The following is a 12,548-nucleotide window of genomic DNA, read 5'->3' as shown; positions in this document are numbered from 1 at the left end:
CATAATGCTATCACAATACCCCATAATGCTATTACAATACCCCATAATGCTATTACAATACCCCATAATGCTATTACAATACCCCATAATGCTATCACAATACCCCATAATGCTATCACAATACCCCATAATGCCATCACAATACCCCATAATGCCATCACAATACCCCATAATGCTATCACAATACCCCATAATGCTATCACAATAACCCATAATGCTATCACAATACCCCATAATGCTATTACAATACCCCATAATGCTATCACAATACCCCATAATGCTATCACAATACCCCATAATGCTATCACAATACCCCATAATGCTATCACAATACCCCATAATGCTATCACAATACCCCATAATGCTATCACAATACCCCATAATGCCATCACAATACCCCATAATGCCATCACAATACCCCATAATGCTCTTACAATACCCCATAATGCCATCACAATACCCCATAATGCCATCACAATACCCCATAATGCCATCACAATACCCCATAATGCCATCACAATACCCCATAATGCCAAAGCAAAAACAGGTTTAGATTTTTTGCAAGTGTATTAAAACTATTCCCCATGATAACTAGTCTTAGTAATGTAAGATGTACGATCCCAGGACAACTAGTCTCAGAGTAATGTTAGATCCCAGGATAACTAGTCTCAGAGTAATATAAGATCCCAGGATAACTAGTCTCAGAGTAATGTTAGATCCCAGGATAACTAGTCTCAGAGTAATGTAAGATCCCAGGATAACTAGTCTCAGAGTAATGTACGATCCCAGGATAACTAGTCTCAGAGTAATGTACGATCCCAGGATAACTAGTCTCAGAGTAATGTACGATCCCAGGATAACTAGTCTCAGAGTAATGTACGATCCCAGGATAACTAGTCTCAGAGTAATGTACGATCCCAGGATAACTAGTTCCAGAGTAATGTAAGTCTCAGATAGTTTTAACCCATTACAGTCTAAGCCCTGTCTGAGGGGGAGGTTCTTCTAAGCTATATGGAATTGTTTTAAGAAGGTTTAAACAACATGAAGGGCTTCCCCTGTATTGTACTGTTTTAAGAAGGTTATACCAAGGATCATTTTGCTATTTGATTTTGAACTGTAAGACCCATGGAAGTATCAACAAAAAACATTAGTCCATACTGCTGTAACCCATAGTAACACATTGGATAACATTCACAACATGGAACAACAGTAACCATAGTAACACATTGGATAACATTCACAACATGGAACAACAGTAACCATAGTAAAACATTGGATAACATTCACAACATGGAACAACAGTAACCATAGTAACACATTGGATAACATTCACAACATGGAACAACAGTAACCATAGTAACACATTGGATAACATTCACAACATGGAACAACAGTAACCATAGTAACACATTGGATAACATTCACAACATGTAACAACAGTAACCATAGTAACACATTGGATAACATTCACAACATGGAACAACAGTAACCATTGTAACACATTGGATAACATTCACGTCATGGAACAACAGTAACCATAGTAACACATTGGATAACATTCACAACATGGAACAACAGTAACCATCGTAACACATTAGATAACACATTAGTAACCGTAGTAACATTGTGAAGTGTCTGTCTGATATCTAAGAGATGTAAAAAATTATATCTATTTTTTACATATCTTTAACCCCCTTTTTTTTGTCACTTAAGTCTTTACACATTTTGTTACATTACAGCCTTATTCTACAATGGATTAAATAAATAAAAATCCTCATCAGTCTACACACAATACCCCGTAATGACAGAGAAAATAGGTTTGGAGAAAAAATGTCACATTTATTAAAAATAAAAAACAGAAATACCTTATTTACATAAGTATTCAGACCCTTTGCTGTGAGACTTGAAATTGACCTCCGGTGCATCCTGTTTCCATTGATCATTGTTTGAGATGTTTCTACAACTTGATTGGAGTCCACCTGTGGTAAATTCAATTGATTGACATGATTTGGAAAGGCACACACCTGTCTGGCTACCACAGCATTTTGAAGCGATACGCCATCCCATCTGGTTTGCGCTTAGTGGGACTATCATTTGTTTTTCAACAGGACAATGACCCAACACACCTCCAGGCTGTGTAAGGGTTATTTGAACAAAAAGGAGAGTGATGGAGTGCTGCACCAGTTGACCTGGCCTTCACAATCACCTGACCTCAACCCAATTGAGATGGTTTGGGATGAGTTGGACCACAGAGTGAAGGAAAGCAGCCAAAAAGTGCTCAGCATATGTGGGAACTCCTTCAAGACTGTTGGAAAAGCATTCCAGGTGAAGCTGGTTGAGAGAATGCCAAGAGTGTGCAAAGCTGTCATCAAGGTGGCTATATTTTGAATTGTTTACCACTTTTTGTTGGTTACTACATGATTCCGTATGTGTTATTTCATAGTTTTGATTTCGTCACTATTATTCTACAATGTAGATCAAATGGTAAAACAAATCATTATAACCCTTGAATGAGTAGGTGTGTCCAAACTTTTGACTGGTACTGTAAATCTCATGAATGTTTTTACATTCAGTTACATGAAGTCAATTTATTACCACTTCTTCCATAGTCAAACATGTAAGGAGAGATTTTTTTAAATCAAATGGGATGCTGTCAAAAATGTATTGAATTCAAATGGATTTACCCAGCCTGCAAAGCACTACAGCCACTCTGTGACGACCAGTTCTGCTCTTTTATTGAGGGATCAAGTCTAGATTAAACTTCATAGGAAGACAGTTTTATCATGTGGAGGTTTCATTTAGGTCTCTGTTTAACGACATACTATGTGTGTCTTTGCAAGGAGAGAAACCAAACTCTCACTCTGACAGCGGGAAGAGTCCTTCAGGGGAACCAGACCCAGAGACGCCCAAACCAGCGAGACTGCTCCCACTGTGAAAATAGTTTTTGCTGGTTAGGGAACCTAAAACTGCATGAGAGGACACACACGGGAGAAAAGCCTTACCAATGCTCCCAGTGTGGAAAGAGTTTTGCTGTAACTAACCTGAAAAGGCACATGAGACTACACACAGGAGAAAAGCCTTACCACTGTTCCCACTGTGGAATGGGTTTTATTCAGTTATGGGACCTACATGCTCATGAGGATACACACAGGAGAAAAGCCTTACCAATGCTCCCAGTGTAGAAAGAGTTTTACTATGTTAACTAACCTGAAAAGGCATGAGAGAATACACACAGGAGAAAAGCATTTTCTGCTCCCAGTGAAAAAATAGATTTTGACGAATGGCGTACCTTAAAGCTCATGAGAGGATACAGAGGAGAAAAGCCTTTCCAATGCTCCCAGTCTGGAAAGGGTTTTACCTGGTCAAGTAGCCTGAAGGAGCATAAGAGGATAAACACGGTAAAGTCCTACCACTGCTCTCTGTGTGGAAGAACATTCAGAGATCCTGAAATAACATGAGAGAATAGAAAGGCTGTATTCTGACTTATATTTTTGACTGAGAATTTGTGTTTTTGTTTGTGCCACATGAAATCATATTGTGTGTGATTACACCTGTCTATATAATGTCCAACAGTTGACAATGCATGTCAGAGCAAACACCAAGCAATGAGGTCGAATAAATTGTCCTTAGAGCTCCGAGACAGGATTGTGTCAAGGCACAGATCTGGGGAATGGTACCAAAAAATGTTTGCAACATTGAAAGTCCCCAAGAACACAGTGGCCACCATAATTTTTTAATGGAAGAAGTTTGGAAGACTCTTCCTAGAGCTGGCCACCCGGCCAAACTACGCAATCGGGGGAGAAGGGCCTTTGTCAGGGAGGTGACCAAGAACCCGATGGTTACTCTGACAGACCTTTAGAGTTCCTCTGTGGAGATGGGAGAACCTTCCGGAAGGACAACCATCTCTGCAGAACTCCACCAATCAGGCGTTTGTGGTAGAGTGGCCAGACGGAAGCCACTCCTCAGTAAAAGGCACCTGACAGCCCGCTTGGAGTTTGCCAAAAAGGCACCTAAAGGACTCTCAGACAATGAGAAACAAGATTCTCTGGTCTGATGAAACCAAGATTGAACTCTTTGGCCTGAATGCCTTTTGGAAACCTCCAAGCTGGCTATCATGTGCCTTTTATTAAGGTATATATACACTGCTCAAAAAAATAAAGGGAACACTTAAACAACACAATGTAACTCCAAGTCAATCACACTTCTGTGAAATCAAACTGTCCACTTAGGAAGCAACACTGATTGACAATAAATTTCACATGCTGTTGTGCAAATGGAATAGACAACAGGTGGAAATTATAGGCAATTAGCAAGACACCCCCAATAAAGGAGTGGTTCTGCAGGTGGTGACCACAGACCACTTCTCAGTTCCCATGCTTCCTGGCTGATGTTTTGGTCACTTTTGAATGCTGGCGGTACTTTCACTCTAGTGGTAGCATGAGACGGAGTCTACAACCCACGCAAGTGGCTCAGGTAGTGCAGCTCATCCAGGATGGCACATCAATGCGAGCTGTGGCAAGAAGGTTTGCTGTGTCTGTCAGCGTAGTGTCCAGAGCATGGAGGCGCTACCAGGAGACAGGCCAGTACATCAGGAGACGTGGAGGAGGCAGTAGGAGGGCAACAACCCAGCAGCAGGACCGCTACCTCCGCCTTTGTGCAAGGAGGAGCAGGAGGAGCACTGCCAGAGCCCTGCAAAATTACCTCCAGCAGGCCACAAATGTGCATGTGTCTGCTCAAACGGTCAGAAACAGACTCTATGAGAGTGGTATGAGGGCCCGACGTCCACAGGTGGGGGTTGTGCTTACAGCCCAACACCATGCAGGACGTTTGGCATTTGCCAGAGAACACCAAGATTGGCAAATTCGCCACTGGCGCCCTGTGCTCTTCACAGATGAAAGCAGGTTCACACTGAGCACGTGACAGAGTCTGGAGACGCCGTGGAGAACGTTCTGCTGCCTGCAACATCCTCCAGCATGACTGGTTTGGCGGTGGGTCAGTCATGGTGTGGGGTGGCATTTCTTTGGGGGGCCGCACAGCCCTCCATGTGCTCGCCAGAGGTAGCCTGACTGCCATTAGGTACCGAGATGAGATCCTCAGACCCCTTGTGAGACCATATGCTGGTGCGGTTGGCCCTGGGTTCCTCCTAATTCAAGACAATGCTAGACCTCATGTGGCTGGAGTGTGTCAGCAGTTCCTGCAAGAGGAAGGCATTGATGCTATGGACTGGCCCGCCCGTTCCCCAGACCTGAATCCAATTGAGCACATCTGGGACATCATGTCTCGCTCCATCCACCAACGCCACGTTGCACCACAGACTGTCCAGGAGTTGGCGGATGCTTTAGTCCAGGTCTGGGAGGAGATCCCTCAGGAGACCATCCGCCACCTCATCAGGAGCATGCCCAGGCGTTGTAGGGAGGTCATACAGGCACGTGGAGGCCACACACACTACTGAGCCTCATTTTGACTTGTTTTAAGGACATTACATCAAAGTTGGATCAGCCTGTAGTGTGGTTTTCCACTTTAATTTTGAGTGTGACTCCAAATCCAGACCTCCATGGGTTGATACATTTGATTTCCATTGATCATTTTTGTGTGATTTTGTTGTCAGCACATTCAACTATGTAAAGAAAAAAGTATTTAATAAGAATATTTCATTCATTCAGATCTAGGATGTGTTATTTTAGTGTTCCCTTTATTTTTTTGAGCAGTGTATATATTTCCCCCCAAAATATATGGGGGATTGGAAATGATGCAGACAATTACATTGATGGAAGCAACATTCTTTCCTCTAAGCTGATCCCTTAAAAAACAGAGTCACTGACAACAACCACAACGACACAGGTGTGGCTTTAGGTTCTGACACAAGAAACAAAACAACAGAAACACAAATTCTCAGTCAAAAACACAAGTCAGAACACAGTCTCTCTATTCTCTCATGTGCTTTCAGGTCCTCTGACTGGGAAAATGTCTTCTCACAATGAGAGCAGTGGTAGGTCTTCTCCTCCTGTGTATGTATTCTTTCATGCTTATTCAGATGCCTTAACCGGTTAAATCTCTTTCCACACTGGGAGCAGTGGTAGGTCTTATCCCCTCCTGTGTGTGTCCTCTCATGCCTAGTCAGACCCCCTAACTTGGTAAAACTCTTTCCACACAGGGAGCATTGGTAGAGCTTTTCTTGTGTGTGTCCCCTCTCATGCTTTTTCAGACTCGTTAACCACCTAAAACTCTTTTCACACTGGGAACAGTGGAAGGGCTTTTCTCCTGTATGTATTCTCTCATGTGCTTTCAGGTGTAGTAATCGGGTAAAACTATTTCCACAGTAGGAGCAGTGGTGTCGTCTCGCTGGTTTGGGCGTCTCTGTGTCTGGTTCCTCTGAAGGACTCTTTCTGCTGTCAGAGTGAGAGTCTGGTCTCTCTCCTGCCAAAGACAGAGTCATTTGTTTAATACTAAAGAGAGACCTGAATGAAATCTCCACATAATAAAACTGCTTTCCTATGTGGTTTAATCCAGACTAGATCCCTCAATAACCCGAGGTCAGTCTTCACAACATTACATCATTAAAAATAACATTACAGGATTAAAACCCAGACGGAAAAAATGTACACAAGAAGCAACCTAATATCACACAGTCAATCTAGTCATTTAGTAAATCTTAAATGTAGTAAATTTAGTAGATCTTAACACACTCCCATTCACCATTCTGAGATTTAAAAACAAATGATGTAGAGCTCCAAATCTAATTTCTCAGGGAATGTCATGATGTCATAATAAGAGCTCTATAATAATAGATAATGTCATGGTTACAGGCTGAGCAGAGCTCTATAATAATAGATAATGTCATGTTTATAGGCTGAGCAGAGCTCTATAATAATAGATAATGTCATGTTTATAGGCTGAGCAGAGATCTATAATAATAGATAATGTCATGGTTACAGGCTGAGCAGAGCTCTATAATAATAGATAATGTCATGTTTATAGGCTGAGCTCTATAATAATAGATAATGTCATGTTTATAGGCTGAACAGAGATCTATAATAATAGATAATGTCATGGTTACAGGCTGAGCAGAGCTCTATAATAATAGATAATGTCATGGTTACAGGCTGAGCAGAGCTCTATAATAATAGATAATGTCATGGTTACAGGCTGAGCAGAGCTCTATAATAATAGATAATGTCATGTTTATAGGCTGAGCTCTATAATAATAGATAATGTCATGTTTATAGGCTGAGCTCTATAATAATAGATAATGTCATGTTTACAGGCTGAGCAGAGCTCTATAATAATAGATAATGTCATGTTTATAGGCTGAACAGAGCTTTTATAATAATTGATAATGTCATGTTTATAGGCTGAGCAGAGCTCTATAATAATAGATAATGTCATGTTTATAGGCTGAACAGAGCTCTATAATAATAGATAATGTCATGTTTACAGGCTGAGCAGAGCTCTATAATAATAGATAATGTCATGTTTATAGGCTGAGCAGAGCTCTATAATAATAGATAATGTCATGTTTTAGGCTGAACAGAGCTCTATAATAATAGATAATGTCATGTTTATAGGCTGAGCAGAGCTCTATAATAATAGATAATGTCATGTTTATAGGCTGAACAGAGCTCTATAATAATAGATAATGTCATGTTTACAGGCTGAGCAGAGCTCTATAATAATAGATAATGTCATGTTTATAGGCTGAGCAGAGCTCTATAATAATAGATAATGTCATGTTTATAGGCTGAGCAGAGCTCTATAATAATAGATAATGTCATGTTTACAGGCTGAGCAGAGCTCTATAATAATAGATCATGTTTATAGGCTGAACAGAGATCTATAATAATAGATAATGTCATGTTTACAGGCTGAGCAGAGCTCTATAATAATAGATAATGTCATGTTTATAGGCTGAGCAGAGCTCTATAATAATAGATAATGTCATGTTTATAGGCTGAGCAGAGCTCTATAATAATCGATAATGTCATGTTTATAGGCTGAGCAGAGCTCTATAATAATAGATAATGTCATGTTTATAGGCTGAGCAGAGCTCTATAATAATAGATAATGTCATGTTTATAGGCTGAGCAGAGCTCTATAATAATAGATAATGTCATGTTTATAGGCTGAGCAGAGCTCTATAATAATAGATCATGTCATGTTTTAGGTTGAGCAGAGCTCTGTAATAATAGATAATGTTATGTTTACAGGCTGAGCAGAGCTCTATAATAATAGATAATGTCATGTTTATAGCAGAGCTCTATAATAATAGATAATGTCATGTTTACAGGCTGAGCAGAGCTCTATAATACTAGATAATGTCATGTTTATAGACGGAACAGAGCTCTATAATAATATATAATGTCATGTTTATATGCTGAGCAGAGCTCTATAATAATAGATAATGTCATGTTTATAGGCTGAGCAGAGCTCTATAATAATAGATAATGTCATGTTTTAGGCTGAGCAGAGCTCTATAATAATAGATAATGTCATGTTTATAGCAGAGCTCTATAATAATAGATAATGTCATGTTTACAGGCTGAGCAGAGCTCTATAATACTAGATAATGTCATGTTTATAGACGGAACAGAGCTCTATAATAATATATAATGTCATGTTTATATGCTGAGCAGAGCTCTATAATAATAGATAATGTCATGTTTATAGGCTGAGCAGAGCTCTATAATAATAGATAATGTCATGTTTATAGGCTGAACAGAGCTCTATAATAATAGATAATGTCATGTTTACAGGCTGAGCAAAGCTCTATAATAATAGATCATGTCATGTTTACAGGCTGAACAGAGCTCTATAATAATAGATCATGCTATGTTTATAGGCTGAACAGAGCTCTATAATAATAGATAATGTCATGTTTTAGGCTGAGCAGAGCTCTATAATAATAGATAATGTCATGTTTACAGGCTGAACAGAGCTCTATAATAATAGATAATGTCATGTTTATAGGCTGAACAGAGCTCTATAATAATAGATCATGTCATGTTTATAGGCTGAGCAGAGCTCTATAATAATAGATCATGTCATGTTTTAGGCTGAGCAGAGCTCTATAATAATAGATCATGTCATGTTTTAGGCTGAGCTCTATTATCTATCTATAGCTTGACAACATTCAACTGTTTTCGTGATATGTATTATCTAACACTTACAATTTCTTTCCTTTTTGGTTACTAAGCAGTTCTATCAACATTTAGCAACTACATTAAACTAGCAACATTAGCAAACCCGTTAGCTATATTTCAGAGGTTAAAAGTTGGATATTAATTAAATGTGGTCTTTCACACAGTCAAATTTTATAATAAAACTCTCATAACCTACTTACAAGAATTGCAATAAAAATCGGTGGTCAGCTAGCTAGAAGGATGTATGTAGTCTAAGTTTATTTTATTTTTTGTTGACTATTCTAATTGAAATCATTCACGGTAAGGTAGTTATGTTGGATAAATAAAACACATAAGAAGCAGTATGTATCTTACATTAAAGGGCCAATGCAGCCGTTTTTAATCTCAACATCAAATCCTTTCTGGGTAACGATGAAGTAGCTTCCTGGTTTTGTTTTCAAAGATGTCCACTGTCTGGGTGTTCACTTCCCCCACGGGTTACTATAGCAACACACATCACCCCCCACGGGTTACTATAGCAACACACATCCCCTGTCATTTATATCTTGTTTGTCAATTCTGAGCGACATTAAAGTTGTGAATTTGCTAATCCATTGTTAAGGTTTTGTTGGTGACCTGCTCTTTGGTGGTATACACATCTTACAGTGTAGTTATCAATTCCTACATTAAATAATAACATATTGAAGCATAAACATTCAGTAGAACGCTGCTTTAAAACCACGCATCAGTTCAACAATAGTTTGTGCGGCTGTTTTTAAGACAGTACTTACTGGTCTTAATCAGATCGCCTGTCTCCTCCTCCTGTTCTTCCTTCTCCTCCTTCAATGTGACATTTATCTCTTCCTCCTTCACTCCAAAACCTGCATCCTCCTCTTTCTCTTCTTCTTTCAGGGTAACAGCCTCATCCTCTACTTCTTGTTTTACTGTGACATCCTCTTCTTCCTTCTCCTCTTTCACGACAATGTTCAGCCCCAGACCTTCTTTCTCCGTCCAGCAGACCGCCTCTTCTTTAGCAGGAGGAGAGAAGTTTAGGGAGCTCATTGTCGGAGATGTTAGCTAGCTAGTTAGCATTAGCGACTAGCCTAGCGCTAGGCACATTTAAGACGTCTGCCTGACTAACAACGTAAATATGAAAATACATGGGGCAACTCGCTATAAAACAGAGGTATGTCTAAAACACAGAGGCAAATATGCACTGAAACAGTCTGAACAGCTTGAATGTTTAGGCCATGTCGCCTAGCAAGCTACTGAAGTGACTGGCTCGCAGTTGTTGTTGAAGTGTCCCGTCCACTAGATTATACGTCACACTGGCAGCATCGTCAACAGCTGACTGGAGTGGGTAACGCAGTATAAGGAAATGTTTATTTTTTTTCCTGACAAATTTTTTTATTTTAAAATGTATTTCATTAAATAATATTATATTGATACGTCCAAAGGAAAGCATGTGTTGATTGATTAGTAAAGATGTGTAATGAATGAGAATTTAAACTTTACATCTAACGCTGCATTTAAGGCAACGTCATATTCATCAGTCAAACAAACGCTCTGCAGCGTCTGGTTTAACAGTGATCTACGTTCTATGAAAGCTGCTGGGAGCAAACTGGAGAATAGCTAGAGGAAAACAACGCTAACTGTGCATCCCCAGACCCTGGTATATCACCAGACTGCATACAAACCTAACTACATCCCCAGTCCCTGGTATATCACCAGACTGTACAAACCTAACTGCATCCCCAGTCCCTGGTATATCACCAGACTACATACAAACCTAACTGCATCCCCAGTCCCTGGTATATCACCAGACTACATACAAACCTAACTGCATCCCCAGTCCCTGGTATATCACCAGACTGCATACAAACCTAACTGCATCACCAGTCCCTGGTATATCACCAGACTGCATACAAACCTAACTGCATCCCCAGTCCCTGGTATATCACCAGATTGCATACAAACCTAACTGCATCCCCAGACCCTGGTATATCACCAGACTGCATACAAACCTAACTGCATCCCCAGGCCCTGGTATATCACCAGACTGCATACAAACCTAACTACATCACCAGGCCCTGGTATATCACCAGACTACATACAAACCTAACTGCATCCCCAGGCCCTGGTATATCACCAGACTGTACAAACCTAACTGCATGCCCAGTCCCTGGTATATCACCAGACTACATACAAACTAACTGCATCCCCAGTCCCTGGTATATCACCAGACTACATACAAACTAACTACATCCCCAGTCCCTGGTATATCACCAGACTGTACAAACCTAACTGCATCCCCAGTCCCTAGTATATCACCAGACTGTACAAACCTAACTGCATCCCCAGTCCCTGGTATATCACCAGACTGCATACAAACCTAACTGCATCCCCAGGCCCTGGTATATCACCAGACTACATACAAACCTAACTGCATCACCAGGCTCTGGTATATAACCAGACTGTACAAACCTAACTGCATGCATAGTCCCTGGTATATCACCAGACTGCATACAAACCTAACTGCATCACCAGTCCCTGGTATATCACCAGACTGCATACAAACCTAACTGCATGCATAGTCCCTGGTATATCAACAGACAGCATACAAACCTAACTGCATGCATAGTCCCTGGTATATCACCAGACTGCATACAAACCTAACTGCATGCCCAGTCCCTGGTATATCACCAGACTGTACAAACCTAACTACATCCCCAGTCCCTGGTATATCACCAGACTGTACAAACCTAACTGCCCCCCCATTCCCTGGTATATCACCAGACTGTACAAACCTAACTGCATCCCCAGTCCCTGGTATATCACCAGACTGCATACAAACCTAACTGCATCCCCAGTCCCTGGTATATCACCAGACTGCATACAAACCTAACTGCATCCCCAGTCCCTGGTATATCACCAGACTGCATACAAACCTAACTGCATGCATAGTCGCTGGTATATCACCAGACTGCATACAAACCTAACTGCATCACCAGTCCCTGGTATATCACCAGACTGCATACAAACCTAACTGCATGCATAGTCGCTGGTATATCACCAGACTGCATACAAACCTAACTACATGCATAGTCCCTGGTATATCACCAGACTGTACAAACCTAACTGCATGCATAGTCCCTCGTATATCACCAGACTACATACAAACCTAACTGCATGCATAGTACCTGGTATATCACCAGACTGCATACAAACCTAACTGCATCCCCAGGCCCTGGTATATCACCAGACTGCATGGAAACCTAACTACATCCCCAGGCCCTGGTATATCACCAGACTGCATACAAACCTAACTGCATCCCCAGGCCCTGGTATATCACCAGATTGCATACAAACCTAACTGCATCCCCAGGCCCTGGTATATCACCAGACTGCATACAAACCTAACTGCATCCCCAG

General features: G+C 40.7%; 2 protein-coding genes and 1 long non-coding RNA gene across 5 annotated transcripts in view; 1 reads left to right on the top strand and 2 right to left on the bottom strand.

Moving 5' to 3' along the window:
• The window catches only part of LOC139550433 (uncharacterized), a 401,870-nt gene that overhangs the window by 291,985 nt on the left and 97,337 nt on the right, over positions 1–12,548 (bottom strand). The gene's annotated exons all lie outside the window — the stretch shown is intronic.
• LOC139549547 (zinc finger protein 664-like) overlaps positions 1–12,548 on the top strand; it is a 238,764-nt gene that overhangs the window by 208,683 nt on the left and 17,533 nt on the right. The gene's annotated exons all lie outside the window — the stretch shown is intronic.
• On the bottom strand, positions 5,674–10,464 carry LOC139549752 (zinc finger protein 713-like). The gene is made up of 2 exons (XM_071360494.1): positions 9,908–10,464; positions 5,674–6,417 (listed from the first exon to the last, which is right to left on the bottom strand). Exons 1-2 carry the CDS (start codon positions 10,176–10,178, stop codon positions 5,897–5,899), a joined length of 792 nt encoding a protein of 263 aa, XP_071216595.1. The 5' UTR covers positions 10,179–10,464; the 3' UTR covers positions 5,674–5,896.

This window comes from Salvelinus alpinus, chromosome 2 (assembly GCF_045679555.1).
Source record: "Salvelinus alpinus chromosome 2, SLU_Salpinus.1, whole genome shotgun sequence".
NCBI classification, from domain to species: Eukaryota; Metazoa; Chordata; class Actinopteri; order Salmoniformes; family Salmonidae; genus Salvelinus; species Salvelinus alpinus.
This window is presented reverse-complemented; position numbering and strand designations above follow the sequence as displayed.

Coding starts and splice junctions, on each gene's coding strand:
- LOC139549752 (XM_071360494.1), bottom strand. CDS start 10,178: ATGAGCTCCCTAAACTTCTCTCCTCCTGCTAAAGAAGAGGCGGTCTGC. Junction 6,418..9,907: donor AGGCGATCTGATTAAGACCA/GTAAGTACTGTC, acceptor TGTCTTTGGCAG/GAGAGAGACCAGACTCTCAC.